Source organism: Watersipora subatra, chromosome 11 (assembly GCF_963576615.1).
Source record: "Watersipora subatra chromosome 11, tzWatSuba1.1, whole genome shotgun sequence".
Lineage (NCBI taxonomy): Eukaryota > Metazoa > Bryozoa > Gymnolaemata > Cheilostomatida > Watersiporidae > Watersipora > Watersipora subatra.
Genome location: NC_088718.1, coordinates 15,723,066 through 15,748,314, shown reverse-complemented (window position 1 = coordinate 15,748,314; position 25,249 = coordinate 15,723,066). Strand labels below are relative to the sequence as shown.

Genomic DNA, 25,249 nt, shown 5'->3' with positions numbered 1-25,249 from the left:
GGAATCCAGTGCTGGAGATGTCACATGACAGTGACCACGATTAATGACCTCATTACATCAGTAAAAGTACTGGATATTTACTAGCGCCTTATTGTTGAATATATTTTTTTTAGCATTTGCACATTCTAAAAGGTACCTTAGCCCTGAGCATACTGAGTAGTTTACAGATATAGTTTCTGCTGTATAAGCTGCACCCAAACTTTTAAACAAAATTTTAAGATCACAGGTGCAGATTATATACTAGATATACCATGCATCATCCTCAAAACTGGGAGACTGAAAGTACTAGATATAAAACATGACATAAGGAATCGTACTTGAGCCAGGTCTTCAATGGAGTAGATATCATGATGGGGTGGAGGGCTGATGAGCCCGACACCTTGTATGGAATGCCTGGTTTCAGCTATATCTTTAGTAACCTTATAGCCAGGGAGTTCTCCCCCTTCGCCTGGTTTGGCTCCCTGAGCCATCTTAATCTGCAGATCATCGCAGTGAGCGAGGTAGGCACTGGTCACTCCAAATCTCCCAGAGGCAACCTGTAGCATGAATAGTTTATGAGTAACTAAATTAGTCTGTGTCAGCGAGTCAGCAGACAGCATCTCAAATAGTAATACAAATACTAATAGTTGTTCCCATATTTGACTAATTTTAGGCCTTCCAGCTATCTAACATCCAGCATTTACATACATAATATAGTTTACCAGTGCAATCGCGACACCGAATCAACCTTTGATTTTATCAGGCCGAAAAGTCATATCGGCAGCGCTGCCAGCTGCCACTAGTAAAAAACTAGCTTATGCCATATAGGATTTATGCTGCCAATAATTCAAAATATAAACATCAACCAGTATAAAGACGAATATGATCCCTTCAATTCCCTGTACGACTGTCGCTAGAGTGAGTTAAACGGCCACATGTGGTCTATGATGGCAGTAATTATGAGTACCTCTGTGGAAAGTTCATCTGAGAACCACAATGCTAATAAAATAACTTAAAATTTTCCGCTAATTACTGCATTTTATGCTACTAATTAGCTTTTTCTGAAATTGAAAACTTAGCCATCGCTGCTACAAAAATACGAACTTCAATGTGTTATATTAATATTATTATATATTATATTAATATTATTATATATTATATATAATAACATGGCTTACACCCGTCTCACCTGTTTGATGCCTGACCTGAGTCCACCATTCACTGCGTCCACATCCATAAACCTCTCTTGCGTCTCTCCTCCTTCACCCGAGTTAGACTTGGCTCCCACCTTATTCATAGCCCTTGCTAAAGTTGTGTGTGTCTCATAGCTCAGGCTCCCGAAACTCATTGCTCCTGGCAGATGGTAATGACACACAAGGTCATTATAATGTCAACATAAAAACTGGTTCAACTTGCTGGAGATTTTCCATTTTTTATAACAAGAACAGGTTCAACACTATTTTTCTTTGGTGTAACTATCAGGTATGTGTTACTGAGCCTGGCATGTGAGGACAACAAAACACAGGTATGTGTCACTGAGCCTGGCATATGAGGACAACAGAACACAGGTATGTGTCATTGAGCCTGGCATGTGAGGGCAACAGAACATTGGTATATGCCACTGAGCCTGGCATGTGAGGACAACAAAACAGGCACACTGAAAGTGGTTCATCTCACACCAGAAAATTGTTTTAAAGCAGCTCTGTTTTGAATCACAAAAATGCTGAGAATAGTTATGGAAAATGATGCCACTATGTGATTGTAACAGAAGACAAGTTTAACAAACCCCAATACCCAGCCTTTAATGGTAAAAACACGGCTATGTCAATGGTACTCATGTAAGAGGTAATAGTGACATGTGCTACATTAGATTATCAAAATAAGTTGCTTGACCAACCAAACCGCTGGGACGGTCAGCACCCTTTGACCAACGATGTTTAAGTCTAGAGAAGATCGAGATGATCAACTAACCTGTAGCAAACCTTTTAACTATGCTGGCTGCATCCTCTACCTCATCTAGCTTGACAGGCTCCTTGGAGAATACAAACTCGAGCTGCCCTCTGCAAGGCACACAATAAATAATGTCTATGAATGACAAGTCAATGCAATAGAAAGGTGTTACTGCGAAATGCCCTACATAAGACAAACAGATCCAGGGCCAAATTGCCAACTGTCACTAAATCCTTATGTTGTCTCCACCTGATGTCTCTACTGCATTTTAATAACCCCAATAATCCCGTAGGGAAACAAGAGTAAATAAGAGACCTTTAGTACTAAACAACTTAGACACTGTAAATATATTATAACATATTTAAAAAGTACGAAAATGATAAACCGAAGGTGATAGTCTGCAAGAGTTATTTACATAATAATCTCTTTTATCTACAAGCAGCATTCCTCCTTCCTTGCCTAAAGTAGTGGTCACATGCCAACCAAACCTTAGGTACAGACATAAGACACAACAAAAGTAATAGAAGCCCAAAACCGTGCAACCATATAACACCACACTCAATTAGGCCAGATGGACAGACGCAACCGAGGCTAATTACTAGTGAATCCAATATTAGCTTTATTTGTTCGCAAACAATTTATTCAATCATGATTCAAGACACCACTAATGGAATCGCACTTCAAATTCTTCACTGGTACAGGTAAATCTCTTACCTGAGAGTACAGGCTCGCGCATTCTCCTGTGAGGCAGCACTGTACCGACCGTAAGCATCTTTGTTGTTACGCTTAGATGCATCTTGCAGATCAGCGATAACTTCTGGATCATTTATGTGTTTTTCTCCGCCCGACCTCCAGTGAAATGTACCAGGATTATTGGCTATGTAGAAGTCACCATCTTGAGAATGGTATGCAAGACTGTGCTTGGTGAATGCCTGTAAAGGTCCATAGAAGATACAACATGAACTACAGCTGCAAATATAGCGCATGGTAAAAATTCCAGATGACAACTACAACAATTCGCAATAAAATCAAGCTTTGCAAAAACACACCAGAGCACTTGCGTAAAACTGTGATACCTAGTAAATACGTGACCCCTAATAAATATGTGATACCTAGTAAATATGTGACACCTAATAAATATGTGATACCTAGTAAATATGTGACACCTAATAAATATGTGATACCTAGTAAAACTGTGATACCTAGTAAATATGTGATACCTAGTAAATGTGTGATACCTAGTAAATATGTGACACCTAATAAATATGTGATACCTAGTAAAACTGTGATACCTAGTAAATATGTGATACCTAGTAAATATGTGATACCTAGTAAATATGTGACACCTAATAAATATGTGATACCTAGTAAATATGTGACACCTAATAAATATGTGATACCTAGTAAAACTGTGATACCTAGTAAATATGTGATACCTAGTAAATGTGTGATACCTAGTAAATGTGTGATACCTAGTAAATGCTCTGGGTTATGCCTGTCTCTGTATTTTACAAGGGACAACCAACCTCATATGCAAGAACCTCAAAAGTGGTCCCACCGATACGTGATGCAGTGCCAACAAAACATTTGTCTATGACTTCCTGTCCAATCCCCACAGCCTCAAATATCTGAGCACCCTAAAATAGGATAGATAAAATGGATGAGTGACACATTCGACAAAATCATCTAAAATCTATACAATCTAGACTGATAAACTAGTATCTATAAAAAACAAACTTCACAAACATGTCACTCATGACATGTCACTCATGACACATCACTCATGACATGTCATGAGTGACATGTCATGAGTCGGTTAACAGATTGACACTAGTCTGGCTCCTAGACATTCCAACAAGTTGCTAGCAAGGTGTAACCTTATTACTAAATATTTACCCTATTATTAAATATTTACCTTATTATTAAATATTTACCTGATCACTAAAAATTTACCTGATTACTAAATATTTACCTGATTACTAAATATTTACCTTTTTACTAAAGGATCGATTAAAGATCCGACTGCCTGAATATTTCAAGATTAAAATCGGCAAAACTCGGTCGCAGTTGAAATGTTCAAAAGAAAAAGATGCACCCAGACTTCTCCCAAAATGACGTCAATAGTCGCACTGCTGCCAGTCCCTCTCGTTATGACATCGACTATTGCGTTCAAGTGGCGGTGTTACCCGTGACTATTGACACATTTTATTTTGTATTTGCTCATGATTGTTGAAATAAAACTTCAAATATGGCTTCAGATACATCTCTATAGATGTGTTAAAATGATTTGGTTAAAATTTTTTCCGTTGTTTTTATCTAAATGCTGTATAAACATATGAGTACGCAATGCTCAGGATAACGTACATGTATCACTTATAACAGAATGTGCCACTTTTGACACTATTTTTGGGTACATTTTACTCCCAGGCAATTTAACTGTTATCAAGCTTTGCCGATTTTGATCCTGAAACATTCTGTCAGACAGATCACCTAAAACGAAAAACAATCTCAAATGATAGAAAATGGCTATACATTGTGATAGAATCTACCAGAATTTGAGGTGACCACATCTTTGAATACAAGCCAACAAAACAATATCCAAAGATTCTTAGTGGTCTTATATTCATAATCATAGAACTACCTCAGTAGAAACTGTATTAAACAGCAATAACGTTTCTCCGAAGTAGTTGAGTTGAGTATTTGGGCCAACTAGCTAAACATAATCAGGAACTCTTGGCAAAGCTACTTGGCAAAGCTACTTGGCAAAGCTACTTGGCAAAGCTACTTGGCAAAGCTACTTGGCAAAGCTACTTGGCAAAGCTACTTGGCAAAGCTACTTGGCAAAGCTACTTGGCAAAGCTACTTGGCAAAGCTACTTGGCAAAGCTACTTGGCAAAGCTACTTGGCAAAGCTACTTGGCAAAGCTACTTGGCAAAGCTACTTGGCAAAGCTACTTGGCAAAGCTACTTGGCAAAGCTACTTGGCAAAGCTACTTGGCAAAGCTACTTGGCAAAGCTACTTGGCAAAGCTACTTGGCAAAGCTACTTGGCAAAGCTACTTGGCAAAGCTACTTGGCAAAGCTACCTGGCAAAGCTACTTGGCAAAGCTACTTGGCAAAGCTACTACGGTTTGATGGCAAGTTTGACGGCTATTGCAGACCTTTAAACATCTGGTCTCGCATTCAGCCAAATACCGAAATCAAACTATAGAGTCACTCCCGGATCTAACATTTCTAGAATGTTCTCAATTAATCAGAATGACTACCTTGTAGCTTTGTAAAGTAGAAATTCCCATTTTTGCCATGACTTTGCTGATGCCTCGAGCGCAGGCAGCCATGTAGTTCTCGAATATCTCCTCTTCGGTCATAGGATTCTCCAGCAGCCCCAGACTGATGACCAAACCGATTGACTCATACACAAGGTAGGGACATATTGCGTCCGCCCCGTACCCGAGTAGTATGCAGAGTTGGTGAATCTCTCTAGAGCAAATTACATTCTGAATAACTTTGTTTGTTAAAGTCGTGCTCTAATGGCTGGGTTCAGTTAGCAAAAACAAGAGAGACGACGAATACCAATCATAGCCTAAATCTAGTCACGCTTAGAGAAACACACTTGCATAGCTTCCTGTTACTCCTATGCATCTAGACATGAGGCGAACAAAACATGATATTTATTCCCACAATGGGCACAAAACAACAAATGAAAAAATCTACAGTGCACCCACAATATACAATTTTAATCCGTTCCAGGGTTGTCATTGAATAGTGAAAAAATCATATGGAGGAGTATAGAAGCCATAGTAATTATATAATGCAAACATTCCCTTGTAAAAATCATCAAAATTTTTTGCAAGTACTGTACATATTGAAAATTGATAACAAAATAATGTGTTAACCTTAGTAACTATTATTACCTACAGTAATTTTAGTTTATTTAGTGGTTATGATCTGCAGTAAAATGTAACATTATAATGTAACATGTGCAGGACGTACCGTAGAGTTTTTACCGTCAATACAGACGTACGTATAACATAAACTTTGAATTCATCTCAAATAAGTTTAGCTTACTAAACACACACACTTAAAGCTATGTTTTAGTATGTATTTTAATTATTTTACTAAATTTCAACTTTTTATCACTAAAATTTTATTACTCATCAGTTTCTGGCTTCGCTTTCAGTATAACTTTCAGCGGACCTGATTAAAACCTTTCTCAACCTAATTCGGTCAGCAAAAAAGCCCGAACGATGCTCTTTTCGTAATGAAGTAGAGTTTCGTTAGCAGGTTGAGAGAAGTTGTCTGCTGATTACCCGCTGATTAAAGAGATCGCAACTTCAACTTTGCCACAGGTTTTCAAGCGAAAATATTACCGTTTTACGCATGAGGATTGCTGAGTTGGTTGAGTTACACCTAAATTCACATTACAGTTATTTGAAATCAAAAGATTCACCGTGTCTTACTCTGCTGCGTTGTAGGTGCGAAATATGTGGAAATGCGATTACAAGCTCTTAGAAGCTCAAAAACGAACATTGATCGCAGCCATCACGAAACCGCTGTAGATCGGAATCAATTTATTTCTCTGACGTAGTCATTAGGTTTGGTTATTGTTTTGTCACATGATGTTCTCACGTAAATTGAAAGTCCAATAAAAGGCTCAATATAAAACTTCTCGGAGCACTAGTTTATGACAAACCCTTCCAGTTTTACCAAAGACCCCGTATCAAATATAGATGCTCGCTACTTTACAGTTTTGTTTCGGCTTGGTCTAATCATCTAGTCATAATCTGATCATGTGACCCATACTTCGCAAATATTTTCTGCAGCATTTTTCGATTATCCCAGGTGACCAACAAGCTCGTCATGTTTATCAGACAATGATATTCACTCCTTCGAGCAAAGGCTAAAAAATTAAACGAATTTTCACAGTAGGTTGTAAGATATCAGTGCTGAAAGTGACAGCATTACAAAGACGATAAAATAGATGCGTAAGAACAATAGACATGGTTTTATTGAATGCGTGAAGTATATTTGTAAAAATATTTCGACGAATGAGGTTGCATGAAAGTGTAAACAGAAGCCATCTTGTACAACTACGTCCCATTTGAGCAGTTTCGGAAAGAGATTCTAATCAACGGCGGTTTTGTGATGGCTGCGATTAACTGTTCATTTTTGGGCTTTTAAGAGCTTGTAATCACAATTCCACATATTTTGCACCTACAAGATTAAGACACGGTGAATCTTTAGATGTCAAATAACTGCAATGCGAATTTTGTTGCAAGTCAACCTTTAACTGAGATAAATTGGTCAGCGTGTTTCTTGCATGCGTTATGAAAGTATTTCCGCCGAACAGCATTTTGACGGCTGTTATTTTGACGTACGTAATAAGCACAGCAACTGCCAAATTTGAACTCGGGTGAAAGTTTTGTTGAATTCGTATGGTGAAATAAGATTCGTATGGTGAGGTGAAAAAAGCATTATGTTCAATTTCGTAAAGTGAAAAAAATCATATATCAGGGTAATCATATCCTAAAGGTCCACTGTACATGGATATGACATGCATGGACATGACATAAGTGGATATGACATGCTTGAATGACGGCACAACAGATAAGATATATCATGGATGTGTCATATCGATATATGTCATGACACATTGTCGATATAACACTAAAATTAATATGACATGCATGGATATGACATATTATTGATATGACGCATGACAAACAACAAATATGTCATATTTAAACCATTATAGCAAAAAGGTTAAAGAGCCAGGTATACAAACAATATGCCAAAGGTAAGTAAGTGGTAACATCAGCAAATATATCTGATCTTAGATGCTTTTATCCTATACTATACTACTATACTATGAACATGATGAGTGCTCTCTTCCTCAGTCTTGACTAGAAGTTGAGAAGTGGTAAGATGTAATAAATATGTACAATTATAACTGCTTACTGAATGTGCTCTTCACCCCCGCACTAAATTCAGCAGAGTGATCCAGCAGTAACACTTACTACCCACTCCAACACCAACAGAACCATACAAAAGCAAGTTAAGGTTAGAAGGGCACCCTCAAAATAGTACTTTTTTTCAAAAAGATTATTTTCAAGGAAAACAGGTTTCCTATATAATTCAAGTGTGCTCTTTCCATTCCTGCCACTAAAAAGTATGTCAAACCACTTTAAAACAAAACTTGAACAAACCAAGTATACCATTGGATTTGTCTCAAAAAACTACACCAGAATATGACATTTTCAAGTTTGTAACACTATATTATAGAGGAGGGGGCTCTCTGAGGGTGCCTTCTAACCTTAATATAGATACTAACCTAGCTTCACCGGTCTCAACAATCAGTGCGGTACGCATCCTCAGCTTCTCCTCTATCAGATGATGATGGACTGCGCCTTGGGCAAGAGCAGCGCTGAATAATACATAGATTTACCTCTACTTGCCTCACTTTCACGAAATAAAGGTTATGCTAGTGAATAAGGGTCTGCCAATCACAACAGTAATTCAGAGAATAAACAGAGAATAAACAGTCACACATTGAATCTCTCCTTGTTTCTCATCATCAAACATTTACAAGAAGAGCATTCAGGGTCAACATTTATACCAATAAACATAAATAACCTATTTATTAGACAAGTTGGTCAAAGGGTCTGCCGCACCGTTGCTTCCAACCAAATGATGCTGTACTAATAGTCTCTACTAACTACAAGTACTCCACGTCAAATTGAGCACTAAAAGGTTGCACACATCATCTTTTTGCAGCGGCGATGAACAAAGCACAAGAGTGATTGTACTAATACAGGAAACGCATATTTTCAACTTAGTTTTTTCAATGCTAAATTATGCCGGTTTCAATAAACTTTTGCAAATTTTCAATTTCAAAAGATCAGCCTCTGGTTGTAAAATATCCGTCACCAAAAATGAAACTAAAAAAGTGTAACCAAAGTCGTGGATGTATACGATTCTTCTCTCCCTCTCCTCTTTTTTCTCTCTCTCCTCTCTTTTGTTTTTTCACTGACCCCCCTCGTTCTTTCTCACTCTTTCTCCCAGTTACTCTCTCGCTCTATCTCCCAGTTACTCTCTTTCTCCTAATCTTTTTCATTTCCTCTCTTTCTCGCTCCCACTCCCTCTTTTTTGTCTTCCATTCCATAATTAACATAGTGGTTGATTTCAGATATCAGCCAGTAAAAGAGTCAGCCAATAACTAGGCTTGTAAAAATTGCTGGACTCATCCCTCAACATAACGGTCATTTTTTTACTACTGTCATGTCTCGTAAGTTCTCGTCTGCTAGACTTGCTCAGCATTTCTTAAATGTGTGGCCAATCCTGAATTCTGTTACCTGATGGGTATCCTATCAGCATTGACATTTCTATCCGATAGAATTAGAATAGAAAAGCCTTTTTCTACGCTCTTCGCTGCCTCCTGACAGACAAAGTTGAGTCTGGAGAGGAGACCAGAGACCCCAGCAGATCTCTCAAACGTGATGTCGATCACCTATGAATTATAAGTATAAGTATTATACGTACAGTTCTGGAAATGATTAAATCTCATAATTTTGCAAGTTTTTTCCAGAATTCATCCGCCAATTTTGAGGATGTAGCTGAGCATGTGCCTAAGAGCGCAATCAGTCCCAACTGACAATGCATATAGTTCAAGATGAGTAACATAAGGGTCCCAACTGACAATGCATATAGTTCAAGATGAGTAACATAAGGGTCCCAACTGACAATGCATATAGTTCAAGATGAGTAACATAAGGGTCCCAACTGACAATGCATATAGTTCAAGATGAGTAACATAAGGGTCCCAACTGACAATGCATAAAGTTCAAGATGAGTAACATAAGGGTTCCAACTGACAATGCGTATAGTTCAAGATGAGTAGCATAAGGGTCCCAACTGACAATGCATATAGTTCAAGATGAGTAGCATAAGGGTCCCAACTGACAATGCATAAAGTTCAAGATGAGTAACATAAGGGTCCCAACTAACAATACATATAGTTCAAGATGAGTAGTATAAGGGTCCCAACTGACAATGCATATAGTTCAAGATGAGTAACATAAGGGTTCCAACTGACAATGCATATAGTTCAAGATGAGTAACATAAGGGTCCCAACTAACAATACATATAGTTCAAGATGAGTAGCATAAGGGTCCCAACTGACAATGCATATAGTTCAAGATGAGTAACATAAGGGTCCCAACTGACAATGCATAAAGTTCAAGATGAGTAACATAAGGGTCCCAACTGACAATGCATATAGTTCAAGATGAGTAACATAAGGGTCCCAACTGACAATGCATATAGTTCAAGATGAGTAGCATAAGGGTCCCAACTGACAATGCATAAAGTTCAAGATGAGTAACATAAGGGTCCCAACTAACAATACATATAGTTCAAGATGAGTAGTATAAGGGTCCCAACTGACAATGCATATAGTTCAAGATGAGTAACATAAGGGTTCCAACTGACAATGCATATAGTTCAAGATGAGTAACATAAGGGTCCCAACTAACAATACATATAGTTCAAGATGAGTAGCATAAGGGTCCCAACTGACAATGCATATAGTTCAAGATGAGTAACATAAGGGTCCCAACTGACAATGCATATAGTTCAAGATGAGTAACATAAGGGTCCCAACTAACAATACATATAGTTCAAGATGAGTAACATAAGGGTCCCAACTGACAATGCATATAGTTCAAGATGAGTAGCATAAGGGTCCCAACTGACAATGCAGATAGTTCAAGATGAGTAACATAAGGGTCCCAACTGACAATGCATATAGTTCAAGATGAGTAACATAAGGGTCCCAACTGACAATGCATATAGTTCAAGATGAGTAACATAAGGGTCCCAACTGACAATGCATATAGTTCAAGATGAGTAGCATAAGGGTCCCAACTGACAATGCATATAGTTCAAGATGAGTAGCATAAGGGTCCCAACTAACAATGCATATAGTTCAAGATGAGTAACATAAGGGTCCCAACTGACAATGCATATAGTTCAAGATGAGTAACATAAGGGTCCCAACTGACAATGCATATAGTTCAAGATGAGTAACATAAGGGTCCCAACTGACAATGCATATAGTTCAAGATGAGTAACATAAGGGTCCCAACTGACAATGCATATAGTTCAAGATGAGTAACATAAGGGTCCCAACTGACAATGCATATAGTTCAAGATGAGTAACATAAGGGCCCCGACTGACAATGCATATAGTTCAAGATGAGTAACATAAGGGTCCCAACTGACAATGCATATAGTTCAAGATGAGTAGCATAAGGGTCCCAACTGACAATGCATAAAGTTCAAGATGAGTAACATAAGGGTCCCAACTGACAATGCATATAGTTCAAGATGAGTAACATAAGGGTCCCAACTGACAATGCATATAGTTCAAGATGAGTAACATAAGGGTCCCAACTGACAATGCATATAGTTCAAGATGAGTAACATAAGGGTCCCAACTGACAATGCATATAGTTCAAGATGAGTAACATAAGGGTCCCAACTGACAATGCATATAGTTCAAGATGAGTAACATAAGGGTCCCAACTGACAATGCATATAGTTCAAGATGAGTAGCATAAGGGTCCCAACTGACAATGCATATAGTTCAAGATGAGTAGCATAAGGGTCCCAACTAACAATGCATATAGTTCAAGATGAGTAACATAAGGGTCCCAACTGACAATGCATATAGTTCAAGATGAGTAACATAAGGGTCCCAACTGACAATGCATATAGTTCAAGATGAGTAACATAAGGGTCCCAACTGACAATGCATATAGTTCAAGATGAGTAACATAAGGGTCCCAACTGACAATGCATATAGTTCAAGATGAGTAACATAAGGGTCCCAACTGACAATGCATATAGTTCAAGATGAGTAACATAAGGGCCCCGACTGACAATGCATATAGTTCAAGATGAGTAACATAAGGGTCCCAACTGACAATGCATATAGTTCAAGATGAGTAGCATAAGGGTCCCAACTGACAATGCATAAAGTTCAAGATGAGTAACATAAGGGTCCCAACTGACAATGCATATAGTTCAAGATGAGTAACATAAGGGTCCCAACTAACAATGCATATAGTTCAAGATGAGTAACATAAGGGTCCCAACTGACAATGCATATAGTTCAAGATGAGTAACATAAGGGTCCCAACTGACAATGCATATAGTTCAAGATGAGTAACATAAGGGTCCCAACTGACAATGCATATAGTTCAAGATGAGTAACATAAGGGTCCCAACTGACAATGCATATAGTTCAAGATGAGTAACATAAGGGTCCCAACTGACAATGCATATAGTTCAAGATGAGTAACATAAGGGTCCCAACTGACAATGCATATAGTTCAAGATGAGTAACATAAGGGTTCCAACTGACAATGCATATAGTTCAAGATGAGTAGCAAAAGGGTCCCAACTGACAATGCATATAGTTCAAGATGAGTAGTATAAGGGTCCCAACTGACAATGCATAAAGTTCAAGATGAGTAACATAAGGGTCCCAACTAACAATACATATAGTTCAAGATGAGTAGTATAAGGGTCCCAACTGACAATGCATAAAGTTCAAGATGAGTAACATAAGGGTCCCAACTAACAATACATATAGTTCAAGATGAGTAGTATAAGGGTCCCAACTGACAATGCATATAGTTCAAGATGAGTAGTATAAGGGTCCCAACTGACAATGCATAGAGTTCAAGATGAGTAACATAAGGGTCCCAACTGACAATGCAGATAGTTCAAGATGAGTAGCATAAGGGTCCCAACTGACAATGCATATAGTTCAAGATGAGTAACATAAGGGTTCCAACTGACAATGCATATAGTTCAAGATGAGTAACATAAGGGTCCCAACTGACAATGCAGATAGTTCAAGATGAGTAGCATAAGGGTCCCAACTGACAATGCATATAGTTCAAGATGAGTAACATAAGGGTTCCAACTGACAATGCATATAGTTCAAGATGAGTAACATAAGGGTCCCAACTGACAATGCAGATAGTTCAAGATGAGTAACATAAGGGTCCCAACTGACAATGCATATAGTTCAAGATGAGTAACATAAGGGTCCCAACTGACAATGCATATAGTTCAAGATGAGTAACATAAGGGTCCCAACTGACAATGCATATAGTTCAAGATGAGTAACATAAGGGTCCCAACTGACAATGCATATAGTTCAAGATGAGTAACATAAGGGTCCCAACTGACAATGCATATAGTTCAAGATGAGTAACATAAGGGTCCCAACTGACAATGCATATAGTTCAAGATGAGTAACATAAGGGTCCCAACTGACAATGCATATAGTTCAAGATGAGTAACATAAGGGTCCCAACTGACAATGCATATAGTTCAAGATGAGTAACATAAGGGTCCCAACTGACAATGCATATAGTTCAAGATGAGTAACATAAGGGTCCCAACTGACAATGCATATAGTTCAAGATGAGTAGCAAAAGGGTCCCAACTGACAATGCATATAGTTCAAGATGAGTAACATAAGGGTCCCAACTGACAATGCATATAGTTCAAGATGAGTAACATAAGGGTCCCAACTGACAATGCATATAGTTCAAGATGAGTAGCATAAGGGTCCCAACTGACAATGCAGATAGTTCAAGATGAGTAACATAAGGGTCCCAACTGACAATGCATATAGTTCAAGATGAGTAACATAAGGGTCCCAACTGACAATGCATATAGTTCAAGATGAGTAACATAAGGGTCCCAACTAACAATGCATATAGTTCAAGATGAGTAACATAAGGGTCCCAACTGACAATGCATATAGTTCAAGATGAGTAACATAAGGGTCCCAACTGACAATGCATATAGTTCAAGATGAGTAACATAAGGGTCCCAACTGACAATGCATATAGTTCAAGATGAGTAACATAAGGGTCCCAACTGACAATGCATATAGTTCAAGATGAGTAGCATAAGGGTCCCAACTGACAATGCATATAGTCCAAGATGAGTAACATAAGGGTCCCAACTGACAATGCAGATAGTTCAAGATGAGTAACATAAGGGTCCCAACTGACAATGCATATAGTCCAAGATTAGTAACATAAGGGTCCCAACTGACAATGCATATAGTTCAAGATGAGTAACATAAGGGTCCCAACTGACAATGCAGATAGTTCAAGATGAGTAGCATAAGGGTCCCAACTGACAATGCAGATAGTTCAAGATGAGTAACATAAGGGTCCCAACTGACAATGCATATAGTTCAAGATGAGTAACATAAGGGTCCCAACTGACAATGCATATAGTTCAAGATGAGTAACATAAGGGTCCCAACTGACAATGCATATAGTTCAAGATGAGTAACATAAGGGTCCCAACTAACAATACATATAGTTCAAGATGAGTAACATAAGGGTCCCAACTGACAATGCATAGAGTTCAAGATGAGTAACATAAGGGTCCCAACTGACAATGCATATAGTTCAAGATGAGTAACATAAGGGTCCCAACTGACAATGCATATAGTTCAAGATGAGTAACATAAGGGTCCCAACTGACAATGTCTATAGTTCAAGATGAGTAATAAAAGGAAAGATTTTTCTCCTTCAAGTTGTTGCGCAAGTATATTGAAAGCAAGAGGCGTATTCAAACAAATTAAACCTAGAGATGCTACTACCGTATAGCTAATAGCTAACCATAAAGTTATATTTATATTGAACAATAAAGCTACCTTGTAGACCCACCGCATTGATTAGGATTATTACTAATATAACATACATGGTACTTGCGCTTGTCAGTAGCATCTACTGTCTACTAAAGTAAAAGCTTGTTTTCAATCGGTTGAATGCAAACAAACATCAAAACTCCATTGTATTACTTTACCTTAGCTTTCCATCCACGATAGGTCGTGGCCTTGATGACCTCCAAATCGCTAAGGGAGAGGATAGGCTGATCAAGAAACAGCCTCTGAGCCCACTCAGCACTTGGTTCTAGGATGTTTCCAGCGGGTCCAATCGGACAGGCCTAACACAAAAAATTACGACAAAATCTAAATATATTGTAACTTTCTGATTCAAATTTAATGTCACATATGCTATGATTTAAAACCCTACAAGGCATGTTTAGCTTTAATTAATATCACTGGTTATCGAAGATATTAAGAAACAAATTAATCCAAAAAGCAAATAGAAAAAGAAATGAGAGAATGTTTGTAGTATGTAGTGACAACTATAGTGGAAGACAACTTCAACTTGACAATTCTAATTTTTTATTGACACCTTGCAAATCCATTTCAGATATTTGAAAGAAGTTAGAGCAAGACGTGCATAAAATCATAGATTATTTACAGCTAGAGGAAAAAAGGAGAGAAACTATTTGTTAGTGCCTGCTGCCATAAGCGCCTGCTGCCTGTAGTACATAAGCTGGTACTCACTGCACTGTACTTGGGATGTGTAGCGGACGAAGACCTACACTCAATCCCAGCTTTCGTATAATTGTTTTCATGGATTGCGAAGGGATATTGGTCTAAAAAGTATGCTTTATGAAGACTTGTGTGGCAGTAGCTCACACACAGAGCATTAACCCTGGCAAACAGGGCTAATCTATAAGCCACTGTCCATGACACTACTTCAATCGACACAAACGTCTATACATTAGAAGTTCGATACAACTATTTTGAAAGATTGACATTATGCCAGCAAAAATCGATTTATAAATTTGCTCGACATAATGATGGCCTTGAAATTTTGATCCAAAATGTAGCTATTTTTTAACAAAACCAAGAATATGGTAAATAGAAGTTTAACATAACACGTTATTTTTATAAAGGATTACAGTAAAAATATAGAAAAAAAAGTCAAAGCGCACGCGAATGAAATTATGCAACACATGACACCGACCTTGACACGACTTAAATACGATTGCTCTTATTATGCTGCCCATCAATCTTTAGATGGAGCTTTATGAAAACAATTTATCTATATAAATCTCAGTCTGTCATTCGTCTGTCTATCAAGTACATCACCATCAGTTATACCTGATGAAGTTTTAGCAAAAAGATGCTTGTGATACTGAATCTGAGCTCAACGCCTTAAGTTCTGGAGGCAGCAAGCTTACCCATTCCATCACACGGGCTACTCAGATACACTGAATTACTAGTGGTTCTACTCATTACATCGCATCGATCCTTGCGCATAACGTAACGTTTATTCAGCTGGCTTCTGACAAGCGGCTCTTACTGTACTAAAAAGTAAGTACTAAAGTAAGTTACCCCAATTCATTGGGTAATTATTTTATTACCCGTAAAACGCAGGGGATTCAGCTGATTATGAATAAAAATGTCGATATTTTGGAGTACTACAAACTAACCCGACAAATATCAAAATTTCATATTTTGATTATATAGCCATTTTAGATAATCAACCCACCATTGGTCATGGACAATCGACCCATCATTGGTCATGGACAATCGACCTATCATTGGTCATGGACAATGGGCATGTAACAAAATTCTAAATGTCCAGGTGCAGATAAGGTGCAGATAAGTGGCTACAGACTGAAATAAAAATAGCACCTATCTATCCCTTATTAGAAACCTATCAGCATAGCAACCAGTTGTTTTACTTGCAGTTGAAATTGTACTTTTCACACGTCTGCTATGGATTTCCATGGACAATAAATTGATGTGAACAAATTTGGCAGCCACCATTAAATCACTAAGTTCACAGGTGTAAGTGGGTAGTAGCAGTGGACCCCCTCCCTCTGTAGGAAACACAGCTATACAAGCAATATATCCTGAGATAAATAGGCCTGCTTACTAGAGACATGACAATCTTCTCTCTGAATGGGTCAATGGGAGGATTGGTGACTTGGGCGAAGAGTTGTTTGAAGTAGTCATATATGAGGGGAGCAAACCTGGACAGACAGGCGAGAGGAGCATCGTTGCCCATGGAACCCAAGGCTTCTTTTCTAAAATGAGCACAGTGTTGGTTACAAAAATGTAGCCAATCAATAATATAACTGTAGTAGTAAGGAAGTAGTTGTAGTATCATTCGTAAGGATGATTATTGGCACTGAATTTTATTATAAAAATATAATATCTTTGAATTATATCAATAAATTATAACTAGACTACCAAGGTACTAGCGTATATAATATAATCCTGTAAGACATAGTGCGGCAAGATAGAATGCATTACTTTTAAGACTACAGCGCACCCTTGAGAGACGATCACCGTGATATACGATTTTTTCAAGTTATGAAGTTGAACATTGTGAGATCTTCACCTCACTATATGAATTTTATTTCACCATACGAGTTCAAGAAAAGTTTCGCCCGAGTTAAAATTTGGCGGTCGGTGCGCTCATAACGCACGTCGAAATAACAAAGATGCCGAAATACAGTTTCAGAACGTTAATAAGAGACACGATGACCGACTTCTCTCAGGTCAGCATTCCGCGTGGGAAATTTTGTGTAAAATACACAAGCGAGCGCAAATATTCACTTTTAGCATTATACTCTCTTCTACTATAAACTTTTAGTCAGCATACATATATACATGTAACTACAAGTATCTATATCTAATTCGTTAGCTATGGAATCTGAGACCGACACAAACGTTACAAAACGAAGGAAAATGATTCCATGTCAACAAAGTTGGAGGTCATAATAAATAAGAAGGCGCCCGCATTGTTAATATTGTCAAGAAATATGGTCGCAACCAATTAACATTTGCAATTATTATTAAAACAAGAACTCCATTGAAGCAAGCACAAGGAGGAGCTTACGACTGACGATTTGAAGGAGTTGAAAGGCCATGCACGCGATCAGCATTCAAGAGGAGCAACCATTTAGTGGTGGAGAGGAAGTAGAACATACAGAAAAACGTACATTGGCAGAAATATTTCAAGTGTTTAATTCACTGATGTAGACTGGTACATAAAAACAATGCATGTATCATGTATATCATTATTTATCTTCTTTGTATGGCATGTTTCTCATGTTTTATTCATTTCATTTTGTGTAGTTCATTTTGATTTTATGTTTTATTTTCATATTTAACCATGTCTTTGCAGGCGGGCCTGTTCTCTACTATGTAAATACAATTTATAGTACGTATGTAACTCATATATAACTAGCTACTCATGATAGTTGATGCATTTACATAACTTTCTGGAACTTGCTAAAGCCCTGTCCTCTAGGCTATTAATACGTACAAACTTTTTATGTATGGTTACACTGATTTTTGTGCACATTTCATACAAGACAAACTACTGTACCACCTTCTCTGAATCATTTTACAAGCTTTAGCTAGCTAGCACTTTTCTGCATTGCACCAGGATTTTTTGTTTTAAATCAGTAGAAAAATTGGACAGGATTAGACAACTTCTTTTAGCCTGCTAAAAAAATTCCATTTCATTACGTGTTAAATTTATTTTCAAGAGTACAGCAACATAATTAGCATTAATACGTTTTTGGCCTCCTCTCTGCTTTACTGACTACATGTACCAGCTCAAGTCACGTTACTCCAAAGGTATGTACACCCTGTATAATGAATAAAATTTCATTTTTCTTTTCGATGGCCAAGTGTGGTCTTTTCAAATGGTCAAGTGTGCAAGAGGCCGCTTTTGATAATTGCATCGCTTGGCCTTTCTCATTGAATTAGGTATTGAATTAGGTTGAAAAAGGTTGCAACTAGACACGCTAAATGTGACAGTGAAAGTGAAAGTGAAGACACAAACTGCTGAACAATAAAATTTTGTGATAAAAAGTTGAAATTCAGTAAAATAGTTCAAAATACATACTGAAACTTTGTTTTAAGTGTGAGTTTAGCAAGCTAAATTTATTTGAAGTGAATTCAAAGTTTGTTATGCGTACCTTCTGAAGGTAAGAACTCCTTACCGTATGTACTGCATTTGGTACAAACATTATAACTTTGCATTTTATTGCAGATAACCATTAAAGTACACTAAATACAATACAGTTACTGTAGATAACTATAATTGCTAATGTTAACATACTAATTTGTTGCTAATTTTCAACATGTACACATTTTTATAAAATTTTGACGATTTTTACCAGGGGATGTTTGCATTGTATAATTACAATGGTCTCTATACCCATATTTTTCACCATACGATGCCAACCCTGGAACGGATCAACATCATATCTCAAGAGTGCACTGTACTGAAGATTCTCATTACTTAAATCGAATTTTGGAGCTTGCACTGACTTGAAACTTTATGTTATATAGAATTCTTTATGTAGTACAAAGCAAAAACTTTATATAAAATTAATTCTTTAAAAAAATTAGAAGGTATACAATATAGGATGTATACGTTCTAGGAAGTATACGTTCTAGGAGGTATACATTATAGAAGGCATACGTTAGTGCTGCACGATATCTTTGCATGTACATTTGATTATTTGATCTCTAAATATATTGAATATCGAAAAATATCGAACATTGGAGTTGTCTTCTTTCGATATTCAGTATTAGACTTTAAAGGTTGACTTGCAACAAAATTCACATTACAGTTATTTGGTATCAAAAGATTCACCGTGTCTTACGTGCCAAATGTGTGGAAAAGTTATAAGCTCTTAAAAGCTCAAAAACGAAAAGCCGCCGTAGATTGTAATCTCTTTATTTCGATGACGTAGCCATGAAATTTGGTTATCGTCTTGTCACGTGATATTCTCATGTGAATTGAAAGGCCAATAAAAAGCTCAACATCAAACTTATCGAAGCACTAGTTTATGACAAACACTTCGGGTTTTACCAAAGACTCCGTATCAAATATAGATGCTTGCTACTTTACAGTTTTGTTTCGGCCTGGTCTAATCGGCAAGTCGTAATCTGATCATGTGACCCAATACTTTGCAAATAATTTTTATAGCACTTTTCAATTATCACAGGTGACCAACAGGCTAGTCATGATTATCAGACAATGATACGTACTCCTTCGAGGTAAGGCTAAAAATTAAATTAATTTTTAGGGTAAGTTATAAAATATCATTGCTAAAAGTGACAGCATTTACAATGACGATAAAACAACCTTTAACATGAACGATATGAGAGGAAATTGGTTAATATCGGTTGAAAAACATGAGTTGTCCCCTCTTTACAATAAAGAGAATGGACAACTCCAATTTTGCAAAATAAAATACGTTGATATTTCGATAAAATATCGGCTTCGATATTCATATCGATTTGAAAACTGACCCAACATAAAATCATTCACTGAAATATATCGTCACATCGAATTATATCGCTTAATCGTGCAGCACTAGTATATGTTAAAATAGGTATACGTTATAGGAAGTCTACGTTATAGGAGGTGTACGTTTAGTTAAGTTATTGGAATGGCCGACAATGCAGGCACCAAAACTTGTACAAGACAAAGGATTTTTACTAACAGTAGTCTGAGCAGCAAACTAGCAATTTAAACTAGCAATTTAAACTAGCAATACGATTAACCATCTTGACAAGTCTAGAGGAAACAACATTTAAAATGATTTGTCATCTTAACAATCTTCTAGATAAAATTCAAGATGAAATTGCACAAAATTTTAGTAGATTTTATCAAAAAGAATCGGTATTTTTTATCATTTGCGCTGTTTTCGATGTTTTAGGTGATTTGACTACCAGGATGTTTCTAGATTAAAATCGACAAAGCTTGATCACGGTTAAAACACTCCAAAAATTACGTGCAAAATGATGCCACTAGTTGTGATCATTGATATTGTCGATATCAGCAGTTACGCTCAAGTTGCAGCATTTTTTTGCCATCATAGACATCATAATCGAACTGTCGCTTGATCTGAGCATTTTAACCGCAATCTAGTTTTGTCGATTTCAATTTTGAAACATCCTGACAGTCAGATCACCTCAAAATCAAAGGCAAATCGCAAACGATAGAAAAATAGAGAGACAGCATATATTTAGCTTATGAGGCATCTGGAGAGACAGTATATATATATATATATATATATATATAGCTTATGAGGCATCTGGAGAGACAGTATATATATATAGCTTATGAGGCATCTGGAGAGTCAGTATATATATATAGCTTATGAAGCATCTGGAGAGACAGTATATATATATATATATATATATATATATATATATATATATATATATATATATATATATATATATATATATATATATATATATATAGCTTATGAGGCATCTGGAGAGACAGTATATATATAGCTTATGAGGCATCTGGAGAGACGGCATACCCTAGGACACTTTTATTTTGCTAGTATTTAGTTTCGTGAGTAGCACACAGAGTAAAGTTTCGCTGCAACTTAATTTCGCGGCTCTGATGAGTGCGAAATTATAGTGATGTGAAAATAAATGCAGTGGAACAAACATAATTAGATTCCTCAGGTTCGGTTCACCGATAAAAAAAAATTCAATTTGGGACTATTTCGTATTTGTAAACCGCAGGTTGAATTGGGTGGGTGAGGTGGGTGAGATCGATAATTCAATTTGATCACTTGCTGACATTTGTTTCTTGGACTACCATTGGCATATAGGTCCCTCCCGCCATGACTTTCACACTGGAGTCCCAAGAAGAAGAAAATAGTTAGGCAACAACCAACTGCACAACCACAACTGTATAACCCTTTCACTGCCATTAACGCATTTGGGACTTTCTCAGCCATTGCGTGGTAACCTGATTTTATTATTCGTTGACCACATAACCCACGGTCTATAAGGGTTTTATGAAATTGACAGTGTTGTCCGAAGATTTTTCTATAAAATCAGCCTAAACCAACGAAGCAATTTTAAACGTTTGTTTGAGAATTTCTAATCTAAAAACGAACATTTTTGTGTGAGTTCATTAACTACCGCGGGCCAGTCATAAAACAGGTAACTAGTTGATGATGACAGTATAGCCAATTAAGATTTAGATTTTCATGATTCAGATAATTAAAGTAGCAACACTGTCGCTGACAGTGGTAAAAGTAATAGTTCTGTAAGAGTAAGGAACATTGTGGAGGATCGTTTTAGCTTCGGATCGATCGTAGCTTCACATAGCTTTATCATCGCGCACAAGTAGAGATACATTGAATTTTTGCATAGCAATATTGGTTAAAATGTTGGCAAAATAAAATATGTAACAAAAATGTTCTAGATAGAGATTGAACTTAAAAAAATACTGTATACATATCATTAAGCAATATCGGCAATTTCGGTAAAATGGCTGGCACTAGGCCGATAGCGAATTTGTACATGGTTGGCAGTGAAAGAGATAATGTGATTGGACCTGATGAGGGTTGATATTGTTTTTGGTTGGTAATAAAATTCATCACTACAATAATCATTCTTCAATTTTATGACTTCATCTACCAGACTTTCATCCTCATCAGTTACAAATTCGGTGACAAAACTGATATCATCTTAATTTGCTTTGCCATGCTGCTCAGTCAATGTATTAGCTATGAGTTTACCAGAAATTTCCCATTGAGCCTAACCACAGACGAAAATTGCCTGCATTTCTAATATGACGATTTTATGTGGATATCAATGAACAAAGCTATTTAACTTCGGCGTTTTTCGCTCAATCGTTATGATAGTTTAGTTTCGCACATTAAATTTTCGCGAGAGAATGACACCGCGAAAATGCAAAAGTTAGATGCCACGAATACATAAGTGTCCTAGGGTATATATATATATATATATATATATATATATATATATAGCTTATGAGGCATCTGGAGAGACAGTATATATATAGCTTATGAGGCATCTGGAGAGACAGTATATACATACATGTAGCTTGTGAGGCATCTGGAGAGACAGTATATACATAGCTTATGAGGCATCTGGAGAGTCAGCATATATATATATAGCTTATGAAGCATCTGGAGAGACAGCATATATATATATAGCTTATGAGGCATTTGGAGAGACAGCATATATATATATATATATATATATATATATATATATAGCTTATGAGGCATCTGGAGAGACAGTATATATATATATAGCTTATGAGGCGTTTGGAGAGACAGCATATATATATATATAGCTTATGAGGCATCTGGAGAGTCAGCATATATATATAGCTTATGAAGCATATGGAGAGACAGCATATATATATATATATAGCTTATGAGGCATTTGGAGAGACAGCATATATATATATATAGCTGATGAGGCTTTTGGAGAGACAGCATATACATATATATAGCTTATGAGGCATCTGGAGAGACAGCATATACATATATATAGCTTATGAGGCATCTGGAGAGACAGCATATACATATATATAGCTTATGAGGCATCTGGAGAGACAGCATATATATATAGCTTATGAGGCATCTGGAGAGACAGCATATATATAGCTTATGAGGCATCTGGAGAGACAGCATATATATATAGCTTATGAACCATCTGGCGAGACAGCATATATATATATAGCTTATGGAGCATCTGGAGAGACAGCATATATATAGCTTATGGAGCATCTGGAGAGACAGCATATATATAGCTTATGAGGCATCTGGAGAGACAGCATATATATAGCTTATGAGGCGTCTGGAGAGACAGCATACATTTGTATATATATATATATATATAGCTTATGGCTTACTTAGACTTAATCATCGGAGCTATAAGCAAGTTAATTGTCTCCACAGTCCAGCCAAAGCAGGGGAGTCGCTTGTCCCACTCCATAATACCCGTAGCCTTAGTATCCACAGGTGTCCGACTTGATATGTTGGGGTTTACCTCAGTGACATTCTTGGGATTATGGTGGGCATAGAGGTCTTCTAAGGTGATCTGTTGAAGAATGACACAGCCAATTATGAGACGCCAGCTAAACAGTAAACTCCGGTGTAATAGCTCAACATATTAACTAGATAGCGCTATAAGGGCTAATGTTAAGTCAATCAACCTATTGGGGTGAAAAGCAGGTGGTGATAACTCTGCATTTATTAAAATTAGTGATCTGGTATCAAACACTCTAGCCAAGTGATTTCTAGAACATTCTTGGACAACCATTAAGTGTTTGTGCGTTAGGTAAAAAATATTGTAAGAGTTGAAAGTACAGAACTGTATTTGCTTTTATTGTTATCATCAAAAGATACTGTAGGAGACAACGTATTTTATGTCATATTTAACAAAAGTTTCTCAATCATAAATCGATGCTTATCTGAACCAATGATCTGGTATTTCTGAACAGAGCATTCAATAAGCAGTCACTATTTTTCCTAAATGGACTAGGCAATTTTTCTATGGAACTCCATAGAAGAACTATTGCAAGTGTTGATAAGCAAAACCTTGGAAATTAAACAGAGTAAAAGTCATGGCCTTGAGAATCTATCAAAGCTGGCACCGTGAACATTTGGTCTCGATATTTAACGATCTAAATGGAAGTAAGCTGCCGCTATTCTGACATACAAATGAGTTTATTACATAGAGAACTCAAGGTCCATAATTTAGCATCATATTTACAAAACCTGCCGCACTTGATACAAATCCACTAATCTTAATAATTCAACTTTCAAAGCTGCACTCAGCACGCCTGTCTAAAGCTTCGCGAATAGGATACAAAAGGGAAATATATAAAGGCTGAACATGAACAGTCATTCAGGGGTTAAAAACAGAGCCTTAGCAAGAAAGAGAGGAGTGGAGAATGAGAGAGCCTTAGCAAGGAAGAGAGGAGTGTAGAATGAGAGAGCCCTAGCAAGGAAGAGAGGAGTGGAGAATGAGAGAGCCCTAGCAAGGAAGAGAGGAGTGGAGAATGAGCCCGCTATATTTCTGCTTACAAAAGAGAACAAGCGCATTGCAAAACAAAAGAATACTACACCGTAAGTTGTGGTGCCACGGGATTTGGTTGTCTCACCTCATTTTTAATCCACTCCTGCACAGGTCTGAGGGCTGCCATCTCCTTCTTTATCTCAACATCTGTTTTAAACTGTTTCAAGTCAGTGTCTACCAAGAGCATCCTGCCTGGCTTCAACCTTCCCTGAAACAGATATCCAAGCATCAGGCTCCTCTTTCTCCTGGCTCATAACAGCACGAGCACATGAGAAGTTTCACTTTCTATTTAACAGCAAAAGCATAAGGTGCATTCTTTTCGTTTACCTACAATATATCTGATGAGTGTCATCATGTAAGGTGTATGTATTTGTATTAGCATGGGTATTTGTATTGGTACATGTATTTGTTTTGGCACGTGTATTTATATTGGTACGTGTATTTGTATTGGTACGTGTATTTGTATTGGTACGTGTATTTGTATTGGTACATGTATTTGTGTTGGTACGTGTATTAATAT

The 25,249-nt window shown here is 37.1% G+C and overlaps 1 protein-coding gene across 1 annotated transcript in view; it reads right to left on the bottom strand.

The window, feature by feature from the left end:
• LOC137408792 (uncharacterized) overlaps positions 1-25,249 on the bottom strand; it is a 109,830-nt gene that overhangs the window by 63,597 nt on the left and 20,984 nt on the right. The window contains exons 10-21 of the mRNA XM_068095378.1: positions 24,815-24,937; positions 23,561-23,748; positions 16,766-16,916; positions 14,832-14,972; positions 9,280-9,434; positions 8,259-8,351; positions 5,194-5,407; positions 3,456-3,566; positions 2,644-2,861; positions 1,951-2,039; positions 1,169-1,332; positions 318-536 (exon numbers count right to left, since the gene is read on the bottom strand). Coding sequence (XP_067951479.1) covers positions 318-536; positions 1,169-1,332; positions 1,951-2,039; positions 2,644-2,861; positions 3,456-3,566; positions 5,194-5,407; positions 8,259-8,351; positions 9,280-9,434; positions 14,832-14,972; positions 16,766-16,916; positions 23,561-23,748; positions 24,815-24,937 — 1,866 coding nt within the window. The remainder of the gene's footprint in view (positions 1-317; positions 537-1,168; positions 1,333-1,950; positions 2,040-2,643; positions 2,862-3,455; positions 3,567-5,193; positions 5,408-8,258; positions 8,352-9,279; positions 9,435-14,831; positions 14,973-16,765; positions 16,917-23,560; positions 23,749-24,814; positions 24,938-25,249) is intronic.